A 25865-nucleotide genomic window follows, 5' to 3' on the forward strand; every position below is an offset into this window, starting at 1 on the left:
AAACAGTATGGAAGGAGAGAAGGGTAGCACTACCAGATCTCAAACTGTCCTACAAAGAAGTACTCATCATACATATCTGATATTAATTTAAAAAAGAAAGGATGATCAACAGAACAGATTAGATATACAATATCAAAATATAGAAAACAGTAGCATATTGTTCCATAAAACTAAAAAGATTCCAACTACTGGGGCAAGGATTTAAAATATCTGGGAAAATAGCAAAGTTGTCTGGCAAAAAAACAGATTTGGACCGTTATCTCGCCACATATACCTTGGCAGGTGGGAGAGTGGATAGTGTGCCAAGCCTGGATTCAGAAAAATTAAACTTCCTGAGTTCAAATCTAGTCTGGGATAATGGAAAGAGGAGTACCAAGCCTGGATTCGGAAAGATTGAACTCCCTAAGTTCAAATCCAGCCTCAGACACTTCGTAACCATGTTACCCTGGGCAAGCCACGCACTGTTTGCCTCAGTTTCCTCATTTATAAAATCAGCTGGAGAAGAAAGTAGTAAACCACTCTAGTATCTTCACCAAGAAAACCTCAAATGAGGTCAGGCAATACTGAAAGACAACTAAACAATAAAAAAAAAATCTGTGTAAAAGGTAACATTGTAAACAGTTCAGATAAATAAGAGATACTTTTCACAATTCTAGATGGGGAAAAACTTTGTGACAAAGTAGAGGATTTGTGGCTACATTGAAAACTGAGAACTAAGAAGATTCATTCCAGTTTGTGCTTCCTGGGAAAAGTTTTTTTTTTTTTTTTAATATCCCTTCCTCTTTCCATATCCTTACGTGCTATTAATTCAGAGCCTGACACATAGTAGGTATTTAATAAACTCTTGCTGACTGGATTTAATTTGATCATGGGACATAGGAAATGGACAGGTTTGGTTATATAAAATTTAAAAAAAAACTTTTGCACAAATTACCTCAGCTAAAAGTTCAAGGAAAGTGTTTAACTGGGAAATAATCTTTGCATTTGGCTTCTCTTTTAAAGGATTAATTTCATAGATCTATCTTCAATGTAGAATATGAATGGGAATGAGGAAGGAGGGAAGAAAAGACAGGGAATCGGCATTTAGTGAGCACCTACTATGTTCCTAAGTAAGCGTTTTACTTACAACTATTGTCTCGCACATGTAAAACCCAGAATTGTGCATTGGCTACAGAAGGGGGCCCAGGAAGGGCAGAGAAAGAACATGAATCTTGTAACCATGGAAAAATATTCTACATTAATTTAAAAAATAAAAAAAGACAAAAACAAATATTGTCTTGTTTGATCCTCACAATATCCCTGTGAGGTAGGTGCTATTATCACTCTCGTTTTCCAAATGAGGAAACTGAGGCAAACAGAGATGAAATGACTTGTCCTGAGTCACACAGCTCTGTGATGTCTGAGACAGGAACTGAACTCGAGGCTTCCTGATCTCCAAACCCAGTATTTTATTCGCTGTGCTATTTTTGTACAATCAATGTGTGGATGAGCTTTGCTTGCCTCTGACTGCTACGAGAGAGGTTTTTAGAGGTTTAGCGGGGAGGGAGAAGAGGAATACAGGACAGCTTCAGATCTCTTCTCCTGAATTTCTAACATCTTTAAAAACACACACACACAAACACCAAGCTGGACATAAATGCAAATTCCCGGTTTCATAAACATTTCCCTTTTTTCTGTCCTTTGCCTTTGAAAATACTCCTATTTACCGGTGTTTGTGGAGTTTAAGAGAACCCCAAAAGTTTTTTAAAAGGGCACTGGAAAACAGAAGGAAAGAAGCAGCCAGCCTGCCAAAGGGGAGCCCCTCTCTCTTCCCCGGCTACAGAAACAATAACATGCGAGTAGTGGGAAACGGAGGCCTTGAAACTTTCCACCCACAGCAGCTGAGCGGCTTCAACCCAAGTCTATTTTTCCAGACATGATGTTTCATTTGGCTGCAAGGGTCACATGACAGCTGCAAGCGAGTGCCTTAAGGTTTGTTTCTGCCTCTCTAGGTGACACTGACAGGCTGTGAGAGCCTCCAACAGGAGAGAAAGAAAAAAAATTCTTTTTCCTTGTTTCCATTACATCATCCAAGTCCTACTAGGAGGGGGTGGGGGAGGGGAGGGGAAGAAGGGGGGCACAGCTGGTGGCAGCTGCAGAGCCATCTGCTTTCTCCTTAACAGTATGGGCTAGTTTATCCTGCAGACTCCTACGGCTCCTGATGGAGAAGAAACATGATTAAAGGCACAACACCCCATTATGGAAAACCTTTCAAATTATTTAGAAATAAATGACTCTGGTGCTAAGTTAACTGTCTCAGGTAGGCTGCTGCTCCGAACACCCAGCCTTCTTCTAGTCGGGGATGTTTGTTTGCATCTCTTTAGTCTCAAGTCACAGAACAAACTCTGTCAGCTTCGTGTTCACAATTAGGCGGGCAAGATGTACAGCCCTCCCCCCCCCCCACCTGCCATCTGCCTCGCACAAGGTAAGTAGCCAAAAGTAAAACTCCACAGTGAAAAATATTTACTTAAAAGGGGGGAGGGGGGAGCCCAACTAATCCCAGCACAAATCTGTGCACACATCCATGCATACTCTGAGGAAGCTTCTCAGGGTGAACCACCAGCTGGAACAGGCAGGACATGGAACTAACTTAGCGTCCGGCTGCAGAGAGATGCGTCACAGTGGGAGCATATTGAGGAAACGCCGCCACCGCTTCGTGGCGTGGAGAAAGGGCCAAGGGGCGTCGAGACAACATAAGCTGCCAAAAAAATAAAGCTCTATAGTGAAGGGAAGACCAAAATTCAAGAAAATGAGCCTCGGCGGCTCCGTTCATGTTAGTGCCATCGTTCAGCCCCAAATGACTTTGTATCCACTTCTGGTCATTACCAGACACCAGTACCTACCCCAGCACATGTGAGTCCACGAAGTGGTAATTCCCTGAGTCACCTAATGCCAGATCAAGGTGTCCTGGGAATCGGAATAACTATCTAGCAAACACAACTGTAAAGGCACCTGGCTTTTCTCCATCACCGAAAAACGACACAGGCTTGGGAAATGGAGCTTTCAGACCTCGAGCATCAATCACATGGATGTTCCTGTCCAATTACTACACACATAAATTCCATGCGACTTACCATACATTTTGCCTTCATCTGATAGGATGATTTTTCTTCTCCCACAAGGTGGATAAATGGCCAGGGCCTCCTGAAAGCTCTGTTCAATATCTGGGCTCCAGACTCCCTCGGCATCATTGTCAATGGGCTTATCTGCAGAGTCACTCATTCTCTCAATGTTTTCGGCAGGACTTTCGCTGCCGCTCCAGCTGCTGGGCTCAATGGTGACGGTTGGGGTCTCCAAGCCAAAGCTTGGAGTCTTTTAAAGAAAAAAAAACCTAAAAGGAAAAAGGACCACAGAAGAGTAAGGACAAAATCACAGAAAACATCCATTCATTTAAACATGTGTTAAGCCCTCTTGCTTTATCTGACACCATCCCCCTTAATAGCCCACTACAAACACAAAGTTTCAGTCCTCGACCTCATCAGCATCATCCTCTTGGTACTCACTAATCCTCAAACTAACCGTGTGAGGTAAGATCGCCCGAACCATCATTATTCTAATCTTCATGTTACAGAGCAAGAAACTGTGGATGATCACAGGAGTTAAGGGACTTGTTCATGGTCACGTATATCAGAGGCGGAAGCCAAACCCAGGTTCATCTTGATTTCAAGATTAGAATTTATTCCATACTGTCTATCCTGGAGCTTACATTAAAGTCAGTGTATATATATATATATATATATATATAGTATATACTTAGACCACATGTACATCCATATATAGGACTATCGATCTTAGATGTGCCCACTTATATGTGGATCCCATTTGAGAGTCAGCATAAGTTCAATAATTACTACAGCATTAGGGGCAGCTAGATGGCATAGTAGATAGAGCATTAGGCCAAAGTCAGGAGAACCTGGGTTCAAAAATGGCCTAAGTCACCTCCTAGCGATGTGACCCTGGGCAAGTCACTTAATCCTGATTGCCTAGACTTTTACTCTTCTGGGTTAGAAGTTATTAGAACTGATATTAAGACAGAAGGTGGCAAGGTGTTTTAATATAACAACAATAAGAATAATAAATCAATATAGGCATAAAAATCCGACAGGAAGAAAAAACCCATCTAAAAGGGCTGAAGAGAAATCTCTCTCTTCTCTCTCTCTCTCTCTCTCTCTCTCTCTCTCTCTCTCTCTCTCTCTCTCTCTCTCTCTCTCTCTCTCTCTCTCTCTCTCTCTCTCTCCCTCTCTCTCTCCCTCTCTCTCTCTCTCTCACACACACACACACACACACACACACACACACGAACTAGTGACATACAAAAAAAGTGCTACATGACATCCAAGAAGATTAACAACTTGAGTGGTCAGGGAGGAAAGCTTCGTGTATTTGAAGTCACCTAGGAAGTCAGGCAAGAGGGGCAGAAGCTTTGAGATGAGAAAGGAGAGTCATGTTCAGGGGTCAGAGTGCTAAAGCCTACAAGAGGGGAGTCATGTGAGACAAGGCTGGACTGGAGACAGCAAGAAATGGTCGTCAGAGAGTTTAAAGTTACTTTGGTGAATTGTGATCTTTTTTCTTTTTTCTCTTCTTTCTTTTTTCAGTAGAAGAATGAATGACAAGACTAGAACTAGCCAGAGAAAAGATTAAATCTGGGGCAGGCATAAAGACCCATTTGGACACTCTTACAGCACTCAAACCCAACATTATCCATAAGGGTATGGCCCAAAGGTTCTGAGTAGAGGAAGAAGAAACAGATGTGAAACACTTTACAGAGGAGTGAGAGCCAGCAATTGGTAGGTATTTGGATATGGGAGACGAAGAAGATAAAAGTAAAACAGGAGGCTATGGTTTCAATAACAATAGAGGGTCTAAATGTTCATACTATGGATAGAAACAGCCAAGTCTGACAGAGAGACAAGTTTAAATGTTGGAAGTAAGAATGAAATCCAGGTGTTACTGGATTCAAACCCAGTGCTCTATCTCCTATCCTACACTGCCTCAACTGAGGCTCAGTTAGTGCCATGTTGGTTCTAAAGAGAAAACTGGGCAATCCAGGTAAAGATATCCTAATCACAAACAAGAATGGTGGTGCTAGAGCTCAAAACAGAAGTCTGAACTGGAGAGAGATTTGGGAGTCTTCTTCACCGTTGAGGGTTGAAGAAGAACCAAGAAAAAGAAGCCAGTGAAGAAAGCCAAAGGCAGTTTAGAAAAGCAAAGAAAATCTAGGAGAGAGTGATATTTCTGAAGCCCAAAGAAAAAAATATCCAGTAGGAGGAAGTAGTCAATAATGTCAACTGTTAGATGAAAGTTAAAGATGAGGATCCTTCCAAACAACAACAACAAAAAAGGCATACGAGGTTTAGTATTTTTTTTTGTCCCTTTCTAATTCCAGGGTAACTTTTTTTTTTTACATAATTAGCAACTAGACTTTGTATACTATGAAGGGTGTGTCATTTTCCAAGAGGAGTCTCCAATCATCCTTTGTCCGCCCTGGGACATCTAATATATTAAATCACTACACCAAACACAAGTTCAACAATCACTACAGCAATAAAAATCCAATGGAAAGAGGGATCTCCATAATCCAGCAGTACCATAAAACATATCTGAATTCAATCAGCTTTGGAAAAGTATATTCAGTATGATCTAGCAGGAAAATGACTAGATTTAGAGTCAAAAGCACAATAGCATGCCACTTGTATGACCTCAGCTGGGGCTCTTCCCTAGCCTCCCTCTTTCAAGAACACAGACACTCTCCCCTCTAAAAAAAAGCTCCACTCTGCCAAAAATGTGGCATCTTCCCGTGGATCATTCTTTCAATAAACTGTTCCACTCTTTGGCCTCCAAAGAAGCTTTTACTCCTCTATATGACAGACATAGTCACAGAACTTGTGTTCTTAAAGGACTGCCATAAAACTGAGAAGAGGTAGCACTGGGATAGTAGAGTGCACTGGGAGTGAAGTCAAGAACACCCGAGGTTCATTGCCTCCTCCAGTTCTTACAGTTTAACCTTAGATAAGTCATTTAACCTCTGAGGGCCTCTGTTTCTTCATCTGTAAAATGAAAGGGAGGGAAGGTCCCTTCCAAGTCTAAATCCATAGTATGGTACCAGGAAATTCCAAATTATTACCACATCCTCAGTAGGAGAAAGAGAATTCAGCCCCATCTCGAGGTCAGGAAAGTCTTGTTCAGATGCATATAAAAATTCTGATTTTTTGACAAAGACTTTGGCCCTTAAGAATATAATTAAGACCCATGATAAAAACTGTTGTTCCTGGTGCATAGCTCAGAAGCAAAGCATTTGGGGCATAGCGTTCACCCATTTAAAAGTTCTACCACACTTGAAACAGCTGCCAATCAAATGGGCAGCACCCAGACAAGACCATGAATATGTGGCAGGCCTTAGAACCAATATACAATGTTGATTCTAAGCTGGAAGATAAGGGTTTTTAACAGCAACAACAATAATAATAATGAAGGTAGCTAGTAATCTGAAGACAGGAAGTTCTGGGTTCAAATTTGAATGTATACTTTAAAAAAAACCCATATGAGCTGGGTGGCTCAGTGGATTGAGAGTCAGGCCTAGAGACAGGAGGTCCTAGGTTCAAATCTGGCCTCAGACACTTCCTAGCTGTGTGACCTTGGGCAAGTCACTTAACCCCCATTGCCTAGCCCTTACCACTCTTCTGCCTTGGAGCCAATACACAGTATTGATTCCAAGACGGAAGGTAAGGGTTTAAAAAAAAAATTAAAATTAAAACCATTACCTTCCATCTTAGGATCAATAAAAATATCAATTCTGAGGCAAATCACTTAATCTTAACTACCTACCCTTACTGCTCTTCTTGGTACTGATACTTTTATTGATTCTAAGATTGAAGGTAAGAGTTTGTTTGTTTTTTTTAATTCTAAAGTATCCAAAGACTTGAAACACAAAGAATTCAGTGTCTGTTTTATACAGCAGGTCCAAGTGAGGCTCAGAAGGATGGAGTTACTACATTGGACAGGTGCCAGAACAAGTCTAGGTCATTCAGATGCCCCAGCAGTATGGATTAAAAAAGTCCATGGAGCCCTACAAGGGCAATGTTCCTTATTGCAATCCTAAGGCATTAGTGGAGGACTAAGAAAGAGTAACCCCTAAATGAATACCCACAGAAATGCTTGGCCATGGCCAGAATGGCTCATCCATCAACTCTTCCTTCCCCATCTCAAAATCCAGTTTCCCTACATAGGTTCACAGTGTTCAGTACCTTCCAAAGAAGTTGGCTGTTCTCTTCTTAAATTGAATTAATTAGCACATATCCAATGTCAGTGTGCACCCAATCAACCCTCACTTCTGAGTTCCTGTCAACACACGTCTCCATCAGTGACAGATATGGTCTAGCCAAACATCATCCACCTGTATCATCCAGGTACAATTTGGGCATATTTTTGATCACTCTAAAGGCTCTCTCAAGGTCTTCTCTAAGTGTCACCAACTCTAAATAAGACCCAGAATTCTGAAAATACCCAGTGAATACTCAAATATCTAATAACAGGATGATGGAGTAGCAGAGAGACAACTGGCAACTCTGACTTAATACTCTCATGGAGAAAATGAGTTCATGATTTACAAGTGTTCTTTCTCTTAAAGGACTTCAGCCCTGAAGATGACGAAATGAGAAATTTCAATCCATGGCTGAAGCACGTTGGAATTCCTTACTCCAAAATACAGATGAGGATGTGTTTCATCTCAAGGAACAGTTTTTTAAAACTTTCCCATCTCAAGGATCAGTTTCTATTAGAAGAGATATTAATAATAGCAGTAGCTGACATTTACATATCACTTTAAAGGTCGCCATGGACTTTATAAATATTATCTATTTTGTGCTTTCACAACAACCCACTTAAGCTCTAAAGGGGTCTTAATATACCCATTTTGTCAGGAATCTAAAGGGAAGAACAATATCAGGCTAGAAGTTTAGCCAGGAACACGTGGGTTCAAATTCAACAGCTAATACTAGCTATGTGCTCCTGTAACAAGTCACATAATCCATAGCTTTAAGCAATTCCCGAAATGTATTTAGGTTGCACAGTGGTTAGAGCACCAGACCTAGAATCAAAAAGAGCTGAGTTCAAATCCAGTCATGGACACTAGCTATGTGAACTTGGGCAAGTGACTTAAACTTTATTTATCTCAGGCTCCTGAACTACAAAATGGGTATAAAGCTCAGGCAATATTTGGAAGCCACTTAGCATGGTATCATGGCTTTACATAAATATTGCTATATTATTAGTACCAATTGATGATTTAAAATCTACTTTTGTGGAAAGCTCACAGGATAATAGGTTTAGGAGGACGCTCTTAGTCAAACTTCTCATTTTATAGGTAAGAAAATGGAGAAATCTCTCAGAGCTTAGGATTTGTCCAGGTGACTTGTCCAAGGTCACACAGGCAATTACAGAATTAAAAATTAAAGCCAGATCCAGTATTTGCCAGCACTGATGAAATCACAAATCTTATGTTGTATTTGCAAATGAAAAAATTGGGGAAAAGGTTACATGCACTGTCCCTAGCTAATACAGCAGAATCTGAGCCTAGGTATTTGCTGAAAGCCTCACTCTGTCTATATCCCGATAGCACAGCTCTCTCTTCAAGCACCAGCCAGGCAACAATCTCTATTTTCTTTAGTTTTTCTATCAGTTAACAGATCCTCCTAAGCTTACCTTCTTCCAGAAACCCTTAACAGTCTTATGATAGTACACTCCAAAAATAGACACTGGGAACCACTACCAAAGACTGAAATCCTTCTTTGGCTTATTCCTTCTGCTAACCATGCTCCCTGAAAGACAAGCAAATGGGGGCCACCCACATGGCCAAAAGGGTTTCATAGCAAAATCAACTGCACTTGTTTTAGCCAACGACCTAGCCTCAAACCTCTACCAGGAAGATCCACTGACACTGACACTAACCTGTGGGCTTCCCTTCTCTTTATATTTGTTGTCTTGGTCCTGGCACAGCTGCTAAGCAATAAAAAGAGGAATCTAGACTAGTTACTTCTAACTCAATTCTTCAAAGAGTCTATGCTTGCTATCTATCATTATGGACACTCCTGGTGAACCAAGTCTTCAGAAGGTTTCATGGACAAAAGAAACCAGCATTTAGGGGCCAGCGTTCTGGGGGGTCCAAGTTTCCCAGCACTAGATTAGACTGTCCTTCAGCTAACCAAGAGTCCATCAGCAGGCTTATACGCTAATGCTTTCCATCTCGGTATGGTCTAGAGTGGAATCCCCTGGCTAAACTATGAGGACACAGGTTCATCTCTATATGAGAATGGGCACCAGGGGAAGATCTGAAATGTATCAGCCACACATTTAGGCCCCAAAATTTCATCCCATAAGGAATACAATCTATCTTGAATCCGGAGTCATAGGGCCTGGGTTTGACTCTCAGGAATGTGACCAAGTGACCTCTCCCTTTCCTAAAAAATAGAGTCTGACTTGATATTTGTTAGCTCTTTTCTGGCTCTAAATGTTACCCCTAGGTAATAACAAGGTTGTGGGGAAGAGAGGAAGATGAGGAATAGAAGACGTTTAAGGATTGGAAAGAAGTAAAAAGGGGAAACCAAGTGGCTCAGGGTATTGAGAATCAGGCCTAGAGATCGGATGTCCTAGGTTCAAATCTGACCTCAGATACTTCCTAGCTATGGAATGGAAGGAAGGAAGGAAGGAAGGAAGGAAGGAAGGAAGGAAGGAAGGAAGGAAGGAAGGAAGGAAGGAAGGAAGGAAGGAAGGAAGGAAGGAAGGAAGGAAGGGAGGGAGGGAGGGAGGGAGGGAGGGATGGAGGGAGGGAGGGAGGGAAGAAGGAAGGAAGGAAGGAAGGAAGGAAGGAAGGAAGGAAGGAAGGAAGGAAGGAAGGAAGGAAGGAAGGAAGGAAGGAAGGAAGGAAGGAAGGAAGGAAGGAAGGAAGGAAGGAAGGAAGGAAGGAAGGAAGGAAGGAAGGAAGGAAGGAAGGAAGGAAGGAAGGAAGCCCAGAGACTGTAAAAATCCCAGTAAACCTCATTTTTAAATAATCAAAAATTATTACTGGTCCAAAGTGTCTTATATTTTCTCTTCTGTGGAGGAAGTCCAAGAGTATAACAGATGGAAGTGGTATTTCAACTACCAATCAGATCCCTTGTCTATTCTCTCAGTTAATTACATCCCACTCATCAGCATGAATACTATTGCTACATCATCATCATCATCATCATCATCATCATCATCATCATCATCATCATCCTCAACAACAGCATTTATTAAGTGTTTGCTATGCTCCAGGCACTGTGTTACAGCCTGGATGATGATAAAGGGATGTAGTTGACTTTTTACAAGTCAACAGCATGAGAATTTCCGAGCATCAGCTGCACACTACAACATATAAACGCCTTGTCCCACTCTTTCAGTCCTTCCAGGACAATGCAGTCTTTGCCTCTTTTGTACACAGTGGCTTCATGTTCTAAGACAGAATACCCAGAATTAGAGATTGGGGGGAATAAATGAAGGTCATTGAAAACTGAATCCCTACTCTCCCTCTCACAATACATAAATAAATAAATGAATGAATAAACAAATACATAAATTAGTAAATAAATAAATGGATGGATGAATGAATGAATGAATAAGTTAATGAATGGATCAATGAAATACCTGCCATATTTCAGGAGATTGAAACAAGTAGGAAGAGAAGCAAATCTTCCTCTCCTTTTCTACTACCAAAACAATTTTAAAGCTTGAGGTCATATTTGCCAAGAAATCATTCTAGTGACAGGATTAAATCAATAATAACAATAAATAATGTCAGCAATTTACATTTAAATAGCATTTTAAAGTTAGCAAAAGATTTTATAAACACTCTCTCATCCCACCAGGTCTACTCCTAGCATGACCATAAACGAGCTCCCCAGTCTAATATCTCTGTCTTAGGTAAGCTTCTTGAGGACAAGGGGTGTTTAATTTGTTTTCAAACCCTTACCTTATATTTTAGAATCAATAGGTTCTAAAGCAGAAGAGTGGTAAAGCTTAGGCAATGGGGGTTAAATGACTTGCTCAGACTCACACAGCTAGGAAGTGTCTAAGGTAAAATTTGAATCTAGGACTTCTCATCTCCAGGCCTGGTGCTCTATCCTCTGGGCCACCCAGCTGCCCCTGATTTTTATATTCATTTCCCAAACATAGGCCAATGCCTATATAGTAGGCACCTAATATTTAAAACACTGCTTGTTGAATGAATTGGAAGAAAAGAAACAAACATTTATTCATCTGCTGGGGCACTATCCTGAGGATATTAAAATATTATCTCATTTTATACTCAGAACAACCCTGAGAGATAGGTGCTATTACCCCCATATTTTGCAGTTGAGGAAATTAGAATAAACAGAAGTTAAGTGACTTGACAAAGGTCACAACTTATAAGAAGCTGAGGCCAAATTTGAACCCAGGGCTCCTTCATTCCTGACTCAGAGTCCTCTAGTTGAATTGGCTTCAGAGTTGCTACTATATAGATGTTCATTGCAATGTCATCTAAATGGTTATTTGGCAGGCATTGTTTTTAAAATCTGGCCCTTTCCTTCCTATGTAATAACCAAGTAAGAGCCCCACATGATGCAGGAAAACTTTTCTATGTACTGAACTTCTAAATCCTCAAACATTTTCAGGAATTCAGTTGCTGTTCAATCATTTTCACACCCTCTTTGTGACACTGGAGTGGTTTGTCATTTCTTTCTCCGGTTCATTTTGTAGATGAGGAAACTGAGGCTTGTTAAGTAATTTGACCAGGATCACACAGCTAGTAAGTATCCAAGGCCAGATTTGAACTTGGGTCCTCTTCCTGCCTCCCCTGTCACTTTTAAGAGGCAGGAACTTCTCTTGCAGAAAGGTCAGTAAAAAAAAAAAAACAGCATGGATCCTGTAAAATACATAATGCTTTTCTCCTTGTTCAAGACCAAAATTTAGCCTCAAGTGACCTCTTTGTAATTTCCACTCATTGCTCCCAATTCTGCCCTAGAACAAGTCAAATCCTTCCTCCACATGACAAATAGCCCTTAAAACATCTGAATACGGATAATACAGAAGAAAAAAGAATGACAGCTCCTGCCCTCAATAAGCTAACGTGTATATTGTATATATATGTATGTATATAAGAGATAAATACCAGCAATGCAAAGAAATCTGGGAAGGCAGAACCAGGAGAACATTGTTTTACAGCTAAATTAACTCAGACCCAAAGAGAGAAAGGGAATTATTTACGGTCACCTGCAGTGACTTAATGATGGGGCCAGAGTGCAAGATGGGCCTCCTAGCTTGGTGATGCGGGAATTTTGATGGAGACCAAGGTCAGTAAACATCAAGCATGCTATGCCCCCACTCATGGAAAGTTCATGAGGTTGCATCCTGAGGATTGTGGCAGTACTAGAAAGCTGGGAGACTCCCATGACTGGAAGAACAGCATCTGGACTCCCATTTCTGATTTGGGGCAACTTGTTTGGGATAAGAAATGGATGAGCATCCAAAGGAAGGCTGCCAGGATGGCAAAGAGAATTATGATCACGAGGACAGAATGAAGACATTTAGACTGGAGAAGAAAAGGATTAGGGAGGAAGGAATGCGTAATAGGTATCTTTAAGTTTCTGAATCACTGCCTCTTCAAATAACATTAGACTAAGAAAAGAGAAATAATATTAGACTTTTTCTACTAGCAGCTAGGTAGTATAGTGGAGAGAGAGCTGGGACTGAAATCAAGAAGACTTCAGTTCAAATCTACAAGCTATATGACCCCAACAAAGTCACTTAACTGCTGCCTGACTTGGTTTCCTCATTTGTAAAATGGGTATCATAATAACTGCTTATGAGGGATTTCTGAGGATAAAATGAGGTAATCGTTTTTAAAGGCTTTGCAAACTTTAAGGTGCTTTTGCCAGCTAGTTACCTACTTACTCTCCTATCTCCCTCCAAGATGGCAGAACTAGCAAAAATGGATGCCAGTTGCACAGAGATAAATTTTTAGTGTGCTTCTCCTTACTAAGTAGTGGGGGCAGTTGGGTGGCTCAGTGGATTGAGAGCCAGGCCCAGAGACAGGAGATCCTGGGCTCAAATTTGGCCTCAGACACTTCCCAGCTGTGTGATCCTGGGAAAGTCACTCAACCCCCATTGCCCAGCCCTTACTGCTCTTCTGCTTTGGAACCAATACCTAGTATTGAGTCTATGATGGAAGGTAAGGATTAAAAAAAAATAGATTAATAGCAGATCTGTCATAAAGTCAAATCAATGGCCTAACAGCACAGTGGATTCCACCTCAGGAGAGTTTTTTCAGCAAATGCTAGGTCTTGTGTTTAGGTATGGGATGGAAGAGATAGGGGAGTTCTTAACCTTTTAACTATCATGGAGCCCTTCTCAGTATAATCTTTTTAAATGCCGAAACCATATAAGATTACAAAGAAAATGAACTACAGGTATTAAAAAAAAAAAAAGGTCCTGGACCCCGGGTTAAAAATCCCCCAACTCTGAACTCAACACCGATATTCTAAGATTCTGTAAATATACACAGTGGATCTGTGATTTCACTGCTTTGGGAATTCCTGATGAGGAAAACCCCTTTACCAATGCAGATCAGAAGCTTTTCTTCTTCGAAAGCTGTGTAGGACACTGAAACCATCCATGAGCAGGGGCTGTCTCTTATCTTTCTTTGCATCCCCAGGCTTAGCACAGAACGTGGACCAGAGCCGTTACTTTTCATAAATGTTTACTGACAGACCGACACATAGTCACTGTCAGGGGCCACACAAATTCAGATCTCCATCCACTACTCCAGAGTGAAGGGTTAAAATAACAGAAATGAAATGAATACTAAAAGACAGTTGAACTCTCAGATGAAAGTGAACACTCTGTATTGATCACAGAAAGATGCCTAATCTCCTAGCCACTGGAGTGAAAGAGAGGGAGGATGGTTTTTGGATAGTGAAAATGTAGTCACCATATCAACTGGTTTGCCTTAACTCTTTGGGTTTCAAGGGGAAGTTTTAAAGATGGGATGGGAGATTAAGAGGCAGAACAGGAAACGATTGTGGTACTTTTTAAAACCCTGAAGAAATCCCCCAATTAAAAAAAAAAACACCTTGAATTAATCTGTATACATGCTGTATCACCCACAGAGGGGAAGAGATGTGGAAGGAGAAGGAAATGAGCATTTTTCAACGTGCTAGGTACTGTGCTAAGCATTTTATAAATATCTCATTTGATCCTGACTGCAAACCTATGAGCACAGAACACACGCTGTTTGAGGGAAAGAATAGTTTGGCCGTTTTTATCCTCAGCACCAAGCTCCGTGTCTTGTCTAGAGCAGGGCTTGATATCCATTCTAATTAAGTGTTCAACCAAGCAAAAGTAAACACAGGCTAGGGCTTGGTATAATAACTCCCCCTCCATAAAAAAGTAACCACAATGACATCGTCCTGTTGATCAGGGGGAGGGAACTCCTGTGTCCCTGGTTTTTAGGATAATATAGAACATTTCAACAGATCCATCCAGGATTTCATCATGATGGACACTGGATTGGTCTCTGCCCTCTAGCCAAAAAGGATCCACCTACTGCCTTGCTCCAAGTACTTCAGCGTTCCTTGGGGTACCCATATAGCCCTCAATCTACCCAGCTTTGTGACAAAAGATGGCCATGAATCATGGAAAACTTGTGTCTCAAGAAATACGACCATATACTGGGCATGGGTGGGTGAGATGTTGCAAAGAACGACAAGCAGAGGAGATGATGTAGAGATACTATACTGGGAAGAGATGGCACGGGAAGGCAGGAGGAGCTGGGAGACAACAATTTTTATCAGAGGAGGTTGTCTGGAATAACTAGTATGTCATCTTTTAATATCCATTTTGTAACAGCACATAAACATTACATAGGTCTTTAGTTACTGTGTTTTGCATATACTAGGAACTTCGTTAAGTGTTTGCTGGGTTCAATTTAACACTGATAATCACATCTTGCAGAGATTTGTTTAAAGAGCTTAAAGATTTACCCAAAGTACAATGCCCACAATGTACTTAAAGCTGAATGTCAGAAACCCCTACTGCTCAACAAATGAGTGATTCTATACAGATTATTATTTATTTATGTTAAATTCTTCTTTTCAATTCTTATCTTCTGTCTTAGAGTCAATATTAAGTATAGTTTCCAAGGCAGAAGAAAGGTAAGGTCTAGCTAGACAATTGGGGTTAAGTGACTTGCCCAAATCTAAGAAGTATCTGAGGGGAGAGGCAGAGTCAAGATGGTGGCCGAGAGACAACAATAGTTCAGACCTCTGTAAACCCTTCCTCTCCAATCAAAAATACAATGCTTTGAGGGGACTGAAAGCCAAATCTAACAACAGGACAGAGCTAGGGAACCCTCCTCCTGGACCCAACTTAAAAGATACACCCCCCAAAAAAGCCTGAATTCTAGAATATGTGGGTTTTAGGGGAAGGAAGAAGGAAGGTCCCAGAACCCTTCCCCCACCTACAGAGCTGAGCCTCCAGCAGTGGCTGGAATCTCTGGGTGGGTAAAGCTGTGCCAGGCTCAGGGCGCAGAACACAGGTGGCATAGAGGCAACTGGAAGAGAAGCGCAGAGCAGGCAGCCTATTTGCAACCAAGAGGCTCCATCTTGCCTCCCCCCGCCTCCTTTCTGGAGGTTTTGGCCTCAGGGTACATCCAGCTTTGCAGATCAACTCCTCCACTCTGGCTCAATCTCATCAATAGGGCAAATAAGAAGCCTTCAGAGGGCAGGAAAGCTCAAGCTCCAACACTCCTCCCCCAGACTGATCTGAGAGCCTTGATGACTGAGCTCCAAGGGCAAAGGCTACAATAAATTACAGGCAACAACCTTGACAACAGGGCAGGAAGCCCAGCTCCTTCTCAGCTTCTGCTGTCAGCTGTGGAAGATCTGACTAACCTGATCAATCAGCAGAACAGAGAAGAAGCCCCTTCAGGGCAGAACAGCCCAAACTCACAGATCCAGCACATAATGAGAGGAGCAAGACTAATGACTAAGCAAGACATAATGAGAGGAGCAAGGGAAAGAAGGAGGAAATATGAGTAAACAACAAAAAAAGGAAAAAAAAAGCAATTACAATCAACAGCTTCTATATAGGCAATGAACAAAGAGCAAACGGAACAGAGGAGGATCAAGGAACACCAAGCAAAAACACAGAAACTCCAGCGAATTAGACATAGGTTTTGGAAGAACTCAAAATACAATTCAAGAAACAATTAATAGAGGCTGAAGACAACTGGGAAAAGAACTTAAAAAGCAAAATAAATCATCTGGAAACAGAAAATCGTGTCTTGAAAGCCAAAATTAATCAGCTTGCAAATGAGGCAAAGGAGATGAAAGATGAGGCAAAGGAGATGAAAGATGACCTCCAAAGAAAATCAGACCAGAAAGAGAAGGATGACCAAAAAGCTAGTAATGAAATTCAATCTTTAAAAACTAGAATCCAACAACTAGAAGCAAATGACTTCACAAGGCAGCAGGAAACTATAAAACAAAACCAAAAGAATGAAAAAATTGAGGAAAATATGAGATACCTCATCCACAAAATGGAAGATCTAGAAAACAAGTCCTGGAGAGACAACTTAAGAATCATTGGTCTACCAGATGATGACAAAAGAAAATGTCTGGACATCATTCTACAGGAAATTATCCAAGAAAACTGCCCTGACATTCTAGAGCAAAAGGGAAAAGTAGAGATTGAAAGAATCCAAAGATCACCTCCTCTACTTAATCCCCAACTGATAACACCCAGGAATGTTATAGCCAAATTCAAGAACTACCAGACAAAGGAAAAAATATTACAAACTGCTAAGAAGAAATCATTCAGATACCATGGAACCACAGTTAGGATAACACAGGATCTGGCTTCATCTATACTGAAGGACCGAAAAGCATGGAATATGATATTCCAGAAAGTAAGGGAACTAGGTCTACAACCAAGAATCAACTACCCAGCAAAACTGACTATATTCTTGCAGGGGAAAGTATGATCATTTAATAAAATAGAAGACTTCCAAGCATTCATAAAGAAAAGACTGGACTTGAACAGAAAATTTGATGCCCAAACACAGAATTCAAAAGTATAACCAAAAGGGAATTAAGAAAGGGAAAAAAAACAAAACAAAAAAAATTTTTAAGTATCTGAGGCTAGATATGAATTCAGGATTTCCTGTCTCCAGATATGACAATCTACTGAGCCACCTAGGTGCCCCAGTATTAAATTCGGTGTGTTTATGACTATCCTGTTGTTTATTTTAAGACTATGAGCTATCCTTAGGAGTAGGAATAGATTCTACTTTCTCTATGGTGCTCAGGTCATAAGTCCTTAAACACACAACAAAATCCAATTCATTTCCATACTGATGAAGAATGATAATTTGGGGGCAGTTAGTTGGCTCAGTGGGCTGAGAGCAACTGGCCTCAGACAGTTCCTAGCTGTGTGACCCTGGAAAAGTCATTTATCCCCCATTGCCTAGCCCTTACCACTCTTCTACCTTGGAACTAATACACAGAATTATTTCTAAGATGGAAAGTAACAGATTTTTTAAAAGCCAATGATGATCCAAATGAAATTCTAGTGTTAAAAAGTGCAGAGGCTAGGCAAATGAAGAGACAAAATACACTAGATGAAGTGTCAGAGGACCTAGATTCCAATCCAGGTTTCGCTATTTACTACCACTGGAGCACTGAAGTTCTTTACAATTCCTCTGGGCTTCATAATGCTCAACTGTAAAATGAATTTCTGCACAAAGTCTAGATTTGGGGTCTGGGAACATGCCTGAATTTGAATCCTGGTTCTGTCATGTCCTATTTATGAAACCTTGGGTAAATCACTTTAATTCTTTAGGGCTTCCCTTCCTAATCTATTAAATGAGGAGACTGGACTGGAGATTTCTATGGGTCCCCTCCAGTGCCAAATCAACCATCCATAATTTGGTGGATGAGCATGATGAAGTCAAGTTCAGAGGACGGAGATGGTTGTCCAGACAAGCTCACAGAGGAAGTAACATTTCACCTGAGCCTTGAAGGAAGCATCAATGAAGATGATGGAGGCGATGGAGGAGTAGAAGATTTTATGTATAGAGAAAGAGGGATAGAAAGGTCGAAAGAAGAAACTATTGTTGGGGAATAGTAAGAAGTTTGGTTTGGTTGCTAAATATGGAACATGGAAAGAAATCATGTAGGACATGAGTGAATCAGACTGTGAAAAGTCCAAAAAGAAAGACTAAGACTATGCTCCTTAGTAACAGGTGATGGGGAGCCATGGAGAATATCTTCGAGAAAAGTAATGCCATAATCAAATCAATGCATGAAACAAAAGTAAAATGGCAGAAATGGGAAAGTTAATTAGGTTCGGGTTAGCAAGGAGCAAGTTGAAAGAATACAGACTATGGAATATTGTTATTATTGTTGTTGTTGCTAAAAAATACTTAATAAAATTTTTATTATAGCAACAAATTATTTCTCCTCATCTGTAAAATGGGGATAATAATAGCACCTACTTCCTAGGGTTGTCATAAGGATCACATGATATAATCACTACAAAGCATTTAGCATAATGCCTAGCACACAGTAGGTTTTATATAAATGCTTTGTTGTTATGACTATTATTATGATTATTATTATACGACAGACAATAAGAAGCTACTTGAGGAAAAGGAGGTCATAGTCAAATCTCTGCATCACTTTACCATGTGTTTGGAGGGAGATGGAAGAGAGGAGAGACAGAAGGCAGGAAGCCCCATTAGGTGGCTCTTGTAAGCATCCAGGTAAGAGAAGTTGGCATGTGAGAGAGACTGTGGCCAAAACTTTGCCAACCACCCAGACTTGGAAGTGAGAGAATGGAAAGATCTGAGCTTGTGCCCATCAGACTATAAGCTCCCAGAGGGCAGGGGCTGTTTCACTTTTGTCTGCTCATCTCTAGTTTGGCTACCTTGAACTCAGTAAATGCCTCTTAACTGCTGACTCTGTGTAAACTCCCTGAGGGCCCATGTGGACTATTTCATGTGCAAGCATGTAATAACATCTTAATAAACATTGGTTGATTGATTGTAGATCAATGACTTTGAAAGTGGGTGACAATTAGGAAGAGGGGGAAGATTGTGGGGGGCTTAAGAAGGGGCTGAAGATAATAAATTCTAATGAATGATTAGCTAAAGACTAGAGGGAGGGAAAGAGCTATTTTTTAAGCCAATAGAAAAGAAGTAGAAAACCTTTATGGCCACATTCAAATAACACTCTATCCACACAATAACCTTGAGGAAAATGTCATGGGCTTGCTCTTGCTACAGACTAATTTTCTTCCCCTGGGGACGTGCTATGCAGTAAGTGCTTTGTGGGCTGCAAATGGAAACGCCAAGACCAGGAAGCAAGTGGGCCATTTTCTAAAATCAGGGGCATTCAAGAAAGGGAAGACAAAAGTATTGTCAGTGGGGTGAAAAGTGGGACCAGCTTCCCACCAAGAAAGTTTACAGGTTATAGACAATATAGCCGATGGCTTCTCCATTTGGGGACTGTTAGAAGTCGAAGGGCATTTTAAACATTTTTTGTTATTATCATTTACAAAAAAAAAGACAATGGACCTAGGGAAAATTAGAGTACAGTTTCATTATGAGTACTAGATTTGGAGTCAAAGGACATGGGTTCAAGTTTGTTTACTGGAAAAACACTTGTAGTCTTGAGCAAATCACTTGACCCTCCCCATCCCAGCCTGACATATAACACTAGGGGCTCCCTTCTAGCTCCAGATCTATGATAACATGATTTACTCAGGCAGATTTTTAAAATAATTTTCCATCACTTGAGTTCAAATCCCATCTCAAATAACTATCAGCTGTATAGTCCCGAACAAACCAGAGTCCCCCTCAGAGCACTTGTCTCCTCATCTATCAAATTAGAATAATACATTTTCATTCCCAAAGCACAGGGTTGTTTTCAACACATGAGCTTTGCAAACCTAGCTGATCACTGCTCGATATTCAGATATAAAAGCACCTGCCATTCCTGGGCCCATGATTCCATTACTCCGAAGGTGGGACTCATCAAAGCTTCATTGCAATATGAACCCACACTGTAGCTGGGACTACTGGGTTAAATCCCACGTGTGTTGGCTTACGTCCAAATTCTGGTTAATGTTGACATATGCCCGTCTTTGGACTTGGGCCTTTTGCCATAAGTTGGGCTACAAAGCTTATTTCCTAATTTCTATGGACCCTCCCCACTCCCCAACCAAGCTTTCATCATATGGCCTACGTTCCCCACCCTTCTAATGGGAAATGCAATCTACCATTTAGTAATCACAAGCCAACTGCAGGATGCCATGCTGCGGTGGGAAGAGCCCTGGGCTGGGAGTCAAGGAACCTGCATTCAAATCCCAGCTCTGTTTCTTCTTACGCATGTGACCTTTGGGTGATTCACTTAAGATTTTTTTTCCTGTCTTAGTTTCAACATCCAGATGGTCAGTAAATTTGCTTTGTGTCAGGTTCTATGCTAAGCACTGGAGATGCAAAGAAAGCCAAATGTTGCACAGCCCTTGACGTCAAGGAGCTCTAAACAGACAAGCCAAGGACTAAATACAAACAAGCTCCATACAGGGAAATGAGGGATGATCTCAGAGGACTGGCATTAGCAACTGGGAAATGCCTCTTACAGAAGGTGCTATTTGGGTTGAGTCTTGAAGAAGTCAGGAGGTAGAGGTGGGGAGGGACAGAATTCCAGGTATAAGAGACAGCCAGGAAAAAGGCAGAGACAGGAGAGATCCATTATAATGTAAAGAGGCAGCTGGATGGCACAGTACATAGCTTTGGGCCTGAAGTTAGGAAGACCCGAGTTCAAATCTGTCCCAGATATTTGTGTGACTCTAGGCACATCACTTAACTGTCTCAGTTTCTCCTCCTCAACTCTAAAATGGGGATAATAATAGCAACTCCTTCCCAGGATTGTTAGAAGGATAAAATGAGCTAACATTTGTAAAGCACTTGGTATAGTGCCTGGCACATAGAAGGCTCTTAAATGCTCATTCCTTTCCCTTCCTTTCTCTCCTGCTAATGTGTGATAAGCAGCAACAAGATGAGGGTCATCATAAAACTAGAACGTTGGATTAGATGATTCTCTTCCAATTCTAAATCTACATCTAAATTGGGCAGGATTTCACATGAGAAGGGGGACCTGCAACTCCCCATTCCCATTCTAAATCTAATTTGGTGATAGATGGATAGATGGATGGATGGATGGATGGATGGATGGATGGATGGATAGAGAAACAGAGAGATAAAAATAATAATCTGACCTCTTCAAGCTCAGCAAACAGATCTTCATGCTTTTCCTTTTTTTTTTTAAACCTTTACCTTCTGTCGTAGAATCAATACAAAGATTTGGTTCCAAGGCAGAAGAGTGGTAAGGGCTAGACAATTGGGGTAAGTGACTTGCCCAGGGTCACACAGCTAGGAAGTATCTGAGGTCATATCTGAACCCAGGATTTCCTGTGTCTAGGCCTAGAGCTCTATCCACTGAGTCCCCTTGCTGTCCCAACTCATGCCTCTCCTGAAAACAATATTCATTGCTTTTTCCTTCCCTGTGGAAGGAGCTAGAGCCAGGACAATCACTAAGAGAGCGCTTGATCCCCACTTCTGGGATGAGCAGGTGGGAATGGGAACCAGCTATAGCTGCTGCCATAAGGCAACAAAAAGCAAACTATGAGGCCAGATCTTCTCCACGCACTCCCAAAGGTGGAGAGTCACCTCATCAAACAGGCCAACTCTGAAAGGAAGGCTGTTTGGATCATGCCTAACTCATCTTCCCTTAGCCTTCCTACACCCCGTCCTGCCACTACTTTGACCACTGGTCACACTGCCACGGGGAGCATGTGCTGCTAGCTAAATGTCCATGCTCAGGCCTTGGATGAACAAGGCAGGAAAACAAGCAAAAAGGCAAAGAGCCATGGACCAAGTCAATCAACATTTCTCCATCTCCATCCACTGGCAAATGCACAGCAGCAGAGCCAGTCTGACAAGGAAGGTTTTGATTTTCTTCCTGGCTCATTCCCAGAACCAACACCTCACTTAAGGCCTGAAGGCTCTATTAAAGAAATAAGGAAGGCTGAGCCACCACACCCCTTCCAGTTTGGTTTTATTTAATTCCCCCCCAAATTGGAAAAACAAGCAAACAAACAAAAAACCAACACAAGATGCCATTTGATAGATGCCCCAAGGCATTCCCAGAGAGACTTTCACTTTGCTAAGTCCCTTATTGTCTCTTCCTTCAGCTAGGGCTGGCCAGTCCTGGAATAGGACCCAAAGAGACCCAAATTCCCCAAATATACTGCAGAATATAACTTCTGGGAAAGCAAAGGGACATTTTTGGACAGTGAGAAAAAATCAATAGACATATAACTATTTTACATAGTTACGTCTGATATAACGAAGGGAGTGAGGCACAGAAAGATGGGTGTCTTCTTCAGGGAAGCCAGTAAAAGCATAAACACAAGGCATCCTGAGGAGTGAAAGATAGACAGAGGCTGGCAGAGACCTCAGTGATCCCTCCAAGTAAATGGACTTATGAGTCAAGGGACAGGTATTGAGGGAAGGCAAACTTGTACTTTTCTGATGGAATTCTACTTGGGACCAGCTCTACTTACAATCTAAGTAGAATTATTGCCACCAACCCTCCCTCCCCCAACACATACACACACTGTCTTCTATGATGGAGGGAACTATCTTTAGCCCTGGGAGGTGGGGGCAGGGGAGGGCAGGCTCTACTGTAGTCACTCACTAAGGGCCACTTGGCAAACAGGACAAAGACACAAACACCCGGAAGAGAAGATGGGGAGGAGGGAGATGGGGAACCTTTAACAGTAGCCTCAGACCCCACAGCCTGTTCTAACTCTTAAAAAAATAAGAAAAAAAAATAGCATTGTACACTATAGTGGGCATAATGCCGAGCTCATATTCTCTATTTAAAACTTCTTGGGGTAAATCATTTCACCTCTCTAAAATCTGTTTTTCCTCATCTGTAAAATGGGTACCACCCTACAGCAGTGTACCTTACAGAGTGCTGTGAAACCTTACAGAAATGTAATTATAGCTATTCTACTAAGCTAAGGGATTAGTAGAATATTCTTCAATTTGGAAGGAAGCAAAACTAACCAAACACCTGGTACCCGAGGATTTGTCATCTTCCCCCCAAGTTGGTCCTGACTCAAGAGTCCAAGAGATTTCAGATCACTGCCTGTTGACGGGCCAGAAAAGTCCCCCTTGGGAAAGCACCAGCACTTCGACACCAGGAAGGCACCCACCCAGCCAGGCTGTTTTCAGTGATAAGGCCTGAGACTGGCATAGCGTAAGGAGGACTGGGCCAGCCTAGCAAGGTCATTTCTCTGGCAGGAAGGAGAAGCCACCATCTGTAGTGAGGGTCTCTAGCTCCCAGCCAAGTTTGGCTTCTAGATCCCTGAAGGGAAATAGAGACCTCTCTGCTGCCTGCCTTTAAGCAGATATACTGTATATACATATATGTATGTGGGGGGAGCGTATATGTATATTTAAGGTTTTAAAGTGGCAAAAATACAGGATATTCAACATTTTCATTCTGAAACCCCTTCGAGTTAGCAATAGTCAAACATGCAAGGAATCAAATTTTCCTCTGTCCCATGGATTCTTACCCTAGAGTCTGTAAACAACAACAAAAAATATTCTCTTGATAATTATATTTCAAGACTTGGTAGTTTTCCATATTTTATTTTATGTGTTTAAAAACATTATTCCAAGAAGGGGTCCACAGGCTTCCCCAGACTGACAGAGGGGTCTGTGATGCCAAAAAAAAAAAAAGGTTGAGAAGCCCTCCTCTCTCCCAACTGCTTGGGTGTCAACTTCCTGTTCTTAAAGACACTCCAGTTATAATCGGAGCTCAGCAAACCCCTTACAGGAAAATCCAGATTTAATGAAGAGCGAAATTAGGAGGGTGGAGGGAGGGAAGGATGCTTCTTTACTATGCAAAATGGATTTTCATAGGATCCCTTTACAGCAACTCCTCTAAATACATTTAAAATACAGTACAATACAATTTACAAACAACAGTTTTCAGGAAAAGGAGAAGCGAAATGTACTTATGCACACACACACACACACACACACACACACACACACACACACACACACACACGAAAACAAAATGCACACAGTCTACCCAGAACTGCTTTCGGCTCTTGTCCTAGGAGGCAATCAAAGGAGCCTGGTCACACCCAGCCCAGGCTGGCTGATCATCTGGCCTTTTGATACCTACTTGTCTGAAGATTTTTTTTTTAAATGCTTGCCTCGCGTTGGGTCTCCTACATGGAAGTGGGGATGGCTGCCTGCTGAGCCACTGAAATAACTCGGCTCTAACTGTCCTAATGCCTACACGGATCCTGCTGCCCCAAGTCCATCCGTGCGTGCTTCTCTCCCTCTTAGCTGCTCTGGTAGCTCATTTCCAAAGCAATGCTGGGCAGGGAGTACCCCCTTTTATGCCACAGCCTGTCTCACCTCCTCATGGCCTGGGGAGTGAGTGAAGTCCCATTTCTGAGGTGTCGGGTTACCATAAAAATAACTGCTGGCCTGTCATCAGCCTGTGCGTTTTCACTCACTGTACATGGGGGGAGAAAGCACGATTGCATATGGAGAGCAGCAGTTCTTCACCTGGGGTCTTCGGATGGATTTCAGGGGAAAGGGGTGCAGTGGGGGACATGGGAAGGAACTTGGATGGGGTGGGGGGGTAATCATATCTTTATTTCAATATAATTGACTTCCTTTGCAATTCTATGGATTTCATGCATTTAAAAAAAAGATTCTATGAAAGGGTTCAGGACTAAAGGAAGAACAAAGCAAAACAAAATACACACAGAACTACTTTCAGATCTTCTTAAAAAAAAAAAAGGAAGAATCCAGGGGCAACTGGGTACCACAGTGGATTGAAATCCTGCTTCAAATCTGACCTCAACCACTTTCTAGTGGTGTGACCCTGGATAAGTCACTTAACCCTGTTTACCTAGCCCTTCCTCTTCTGTCTTCAAGTTGCTACTAGGACAGAAAATAAGGTTTAAAAAAAAAAATGAAGAGCCTCTCCTCTAAGGCAACCAGACCAGAGAGGAGTAAGAAGTACAAAATAGGAAAAAGTCTACTGGAAAGGTCAAGATATAGCCAAGGTCCACCCAGGTTCCTGACAGCCATTTCCCAGGGATCTATCCAGCCTTTCTACCTACAACCTGGATTTTTTATTTTTTTAATACTTAAAGTATTATTTAAATTTTGATTGCTATTATTGATAATATCATTATGTGTCAGAGTCCTTTTTTTTTTTTCCTGTATTTTTTAGCACACAACCTGGGCTGCCTGTGAATGCAGTCCTCCAAATGCATACGGGCTCTTAAGATACAGTTTCTCAAGCAGGGAAGCCTGTTCTATTAATGAAATTAAGAAGCATAGGGCTTTCTCAATGAAAGTTTTTTTTAGAAAGAAAAATCTCTTCCCATTAGACAAAACACCAGGCAGAAAAACAGAGTCCAAGTACAATAGACATAATTACATGTACTGAGCTATGAGGAAACCTTAAAAAAAATCCAATAAAAATATTTTAAACACGCTTTTAAAAGTGAAACAAAAGTTCACATGTGAGAAATCATGTTTGCTTGATGTGGTCTCACTGGGCCTGCCTACACCAAGCAGAGTCTCTCTGTGACTCCGGCAGCCTAGCAGGCTCCTGATTCTTCCTTGCAGACGGTGCTTTCATCTTGGGCAGATCCAAGCACAATAC

At 41.5% G+C, this 25865-nt stretch overlaps 1 protein-coding gene across 6 annotated transcripts in view; it reads right to left on the reverse strand.

Moving 5' to 3' along the window:
• Positions 1-25865, reverse strand: part of TEAD1 (TEA domain transcription factor 1) — a 335258-nt gene that overhangs the window by 225255 nt on the left and 84138 nt on the right. For 5 of the 6 annotated variants that reach the window (XM_056802053.1, XM_016423443.2, XM_007497110.3 and 2 more), the window contains one exon: positions 3114-3370. In XM_056802053.1, the coding sequence (XP_056658031.1) occupies positions 3114-3261 (148 nt within the window). In that variant the 5' untranslated portion in view covers positions 3262-3370. Of the gene's footprint in view, positions 1-3113; positions 3371-24359; positions 24684-25865 lie in introns of those variants that run through there. The other variant, XM_056802054.1, reaches the window with a different exon arrangement.

This window comes from Monodelphis domestica, chromosome 6 (genome assembly GCF_027887165.1).
Source record: "Monodelphis domestica isolate mMonDom1 chromosome 6, mMonDom1.pri, whole genome shotgun sequence".
Lineage (NCBI taxonomy): Eukaryota > Metazoa > Chordata > Mammalia > Didelphimorphia > Didelphidae > Monodelphis > Monodelphis domestica.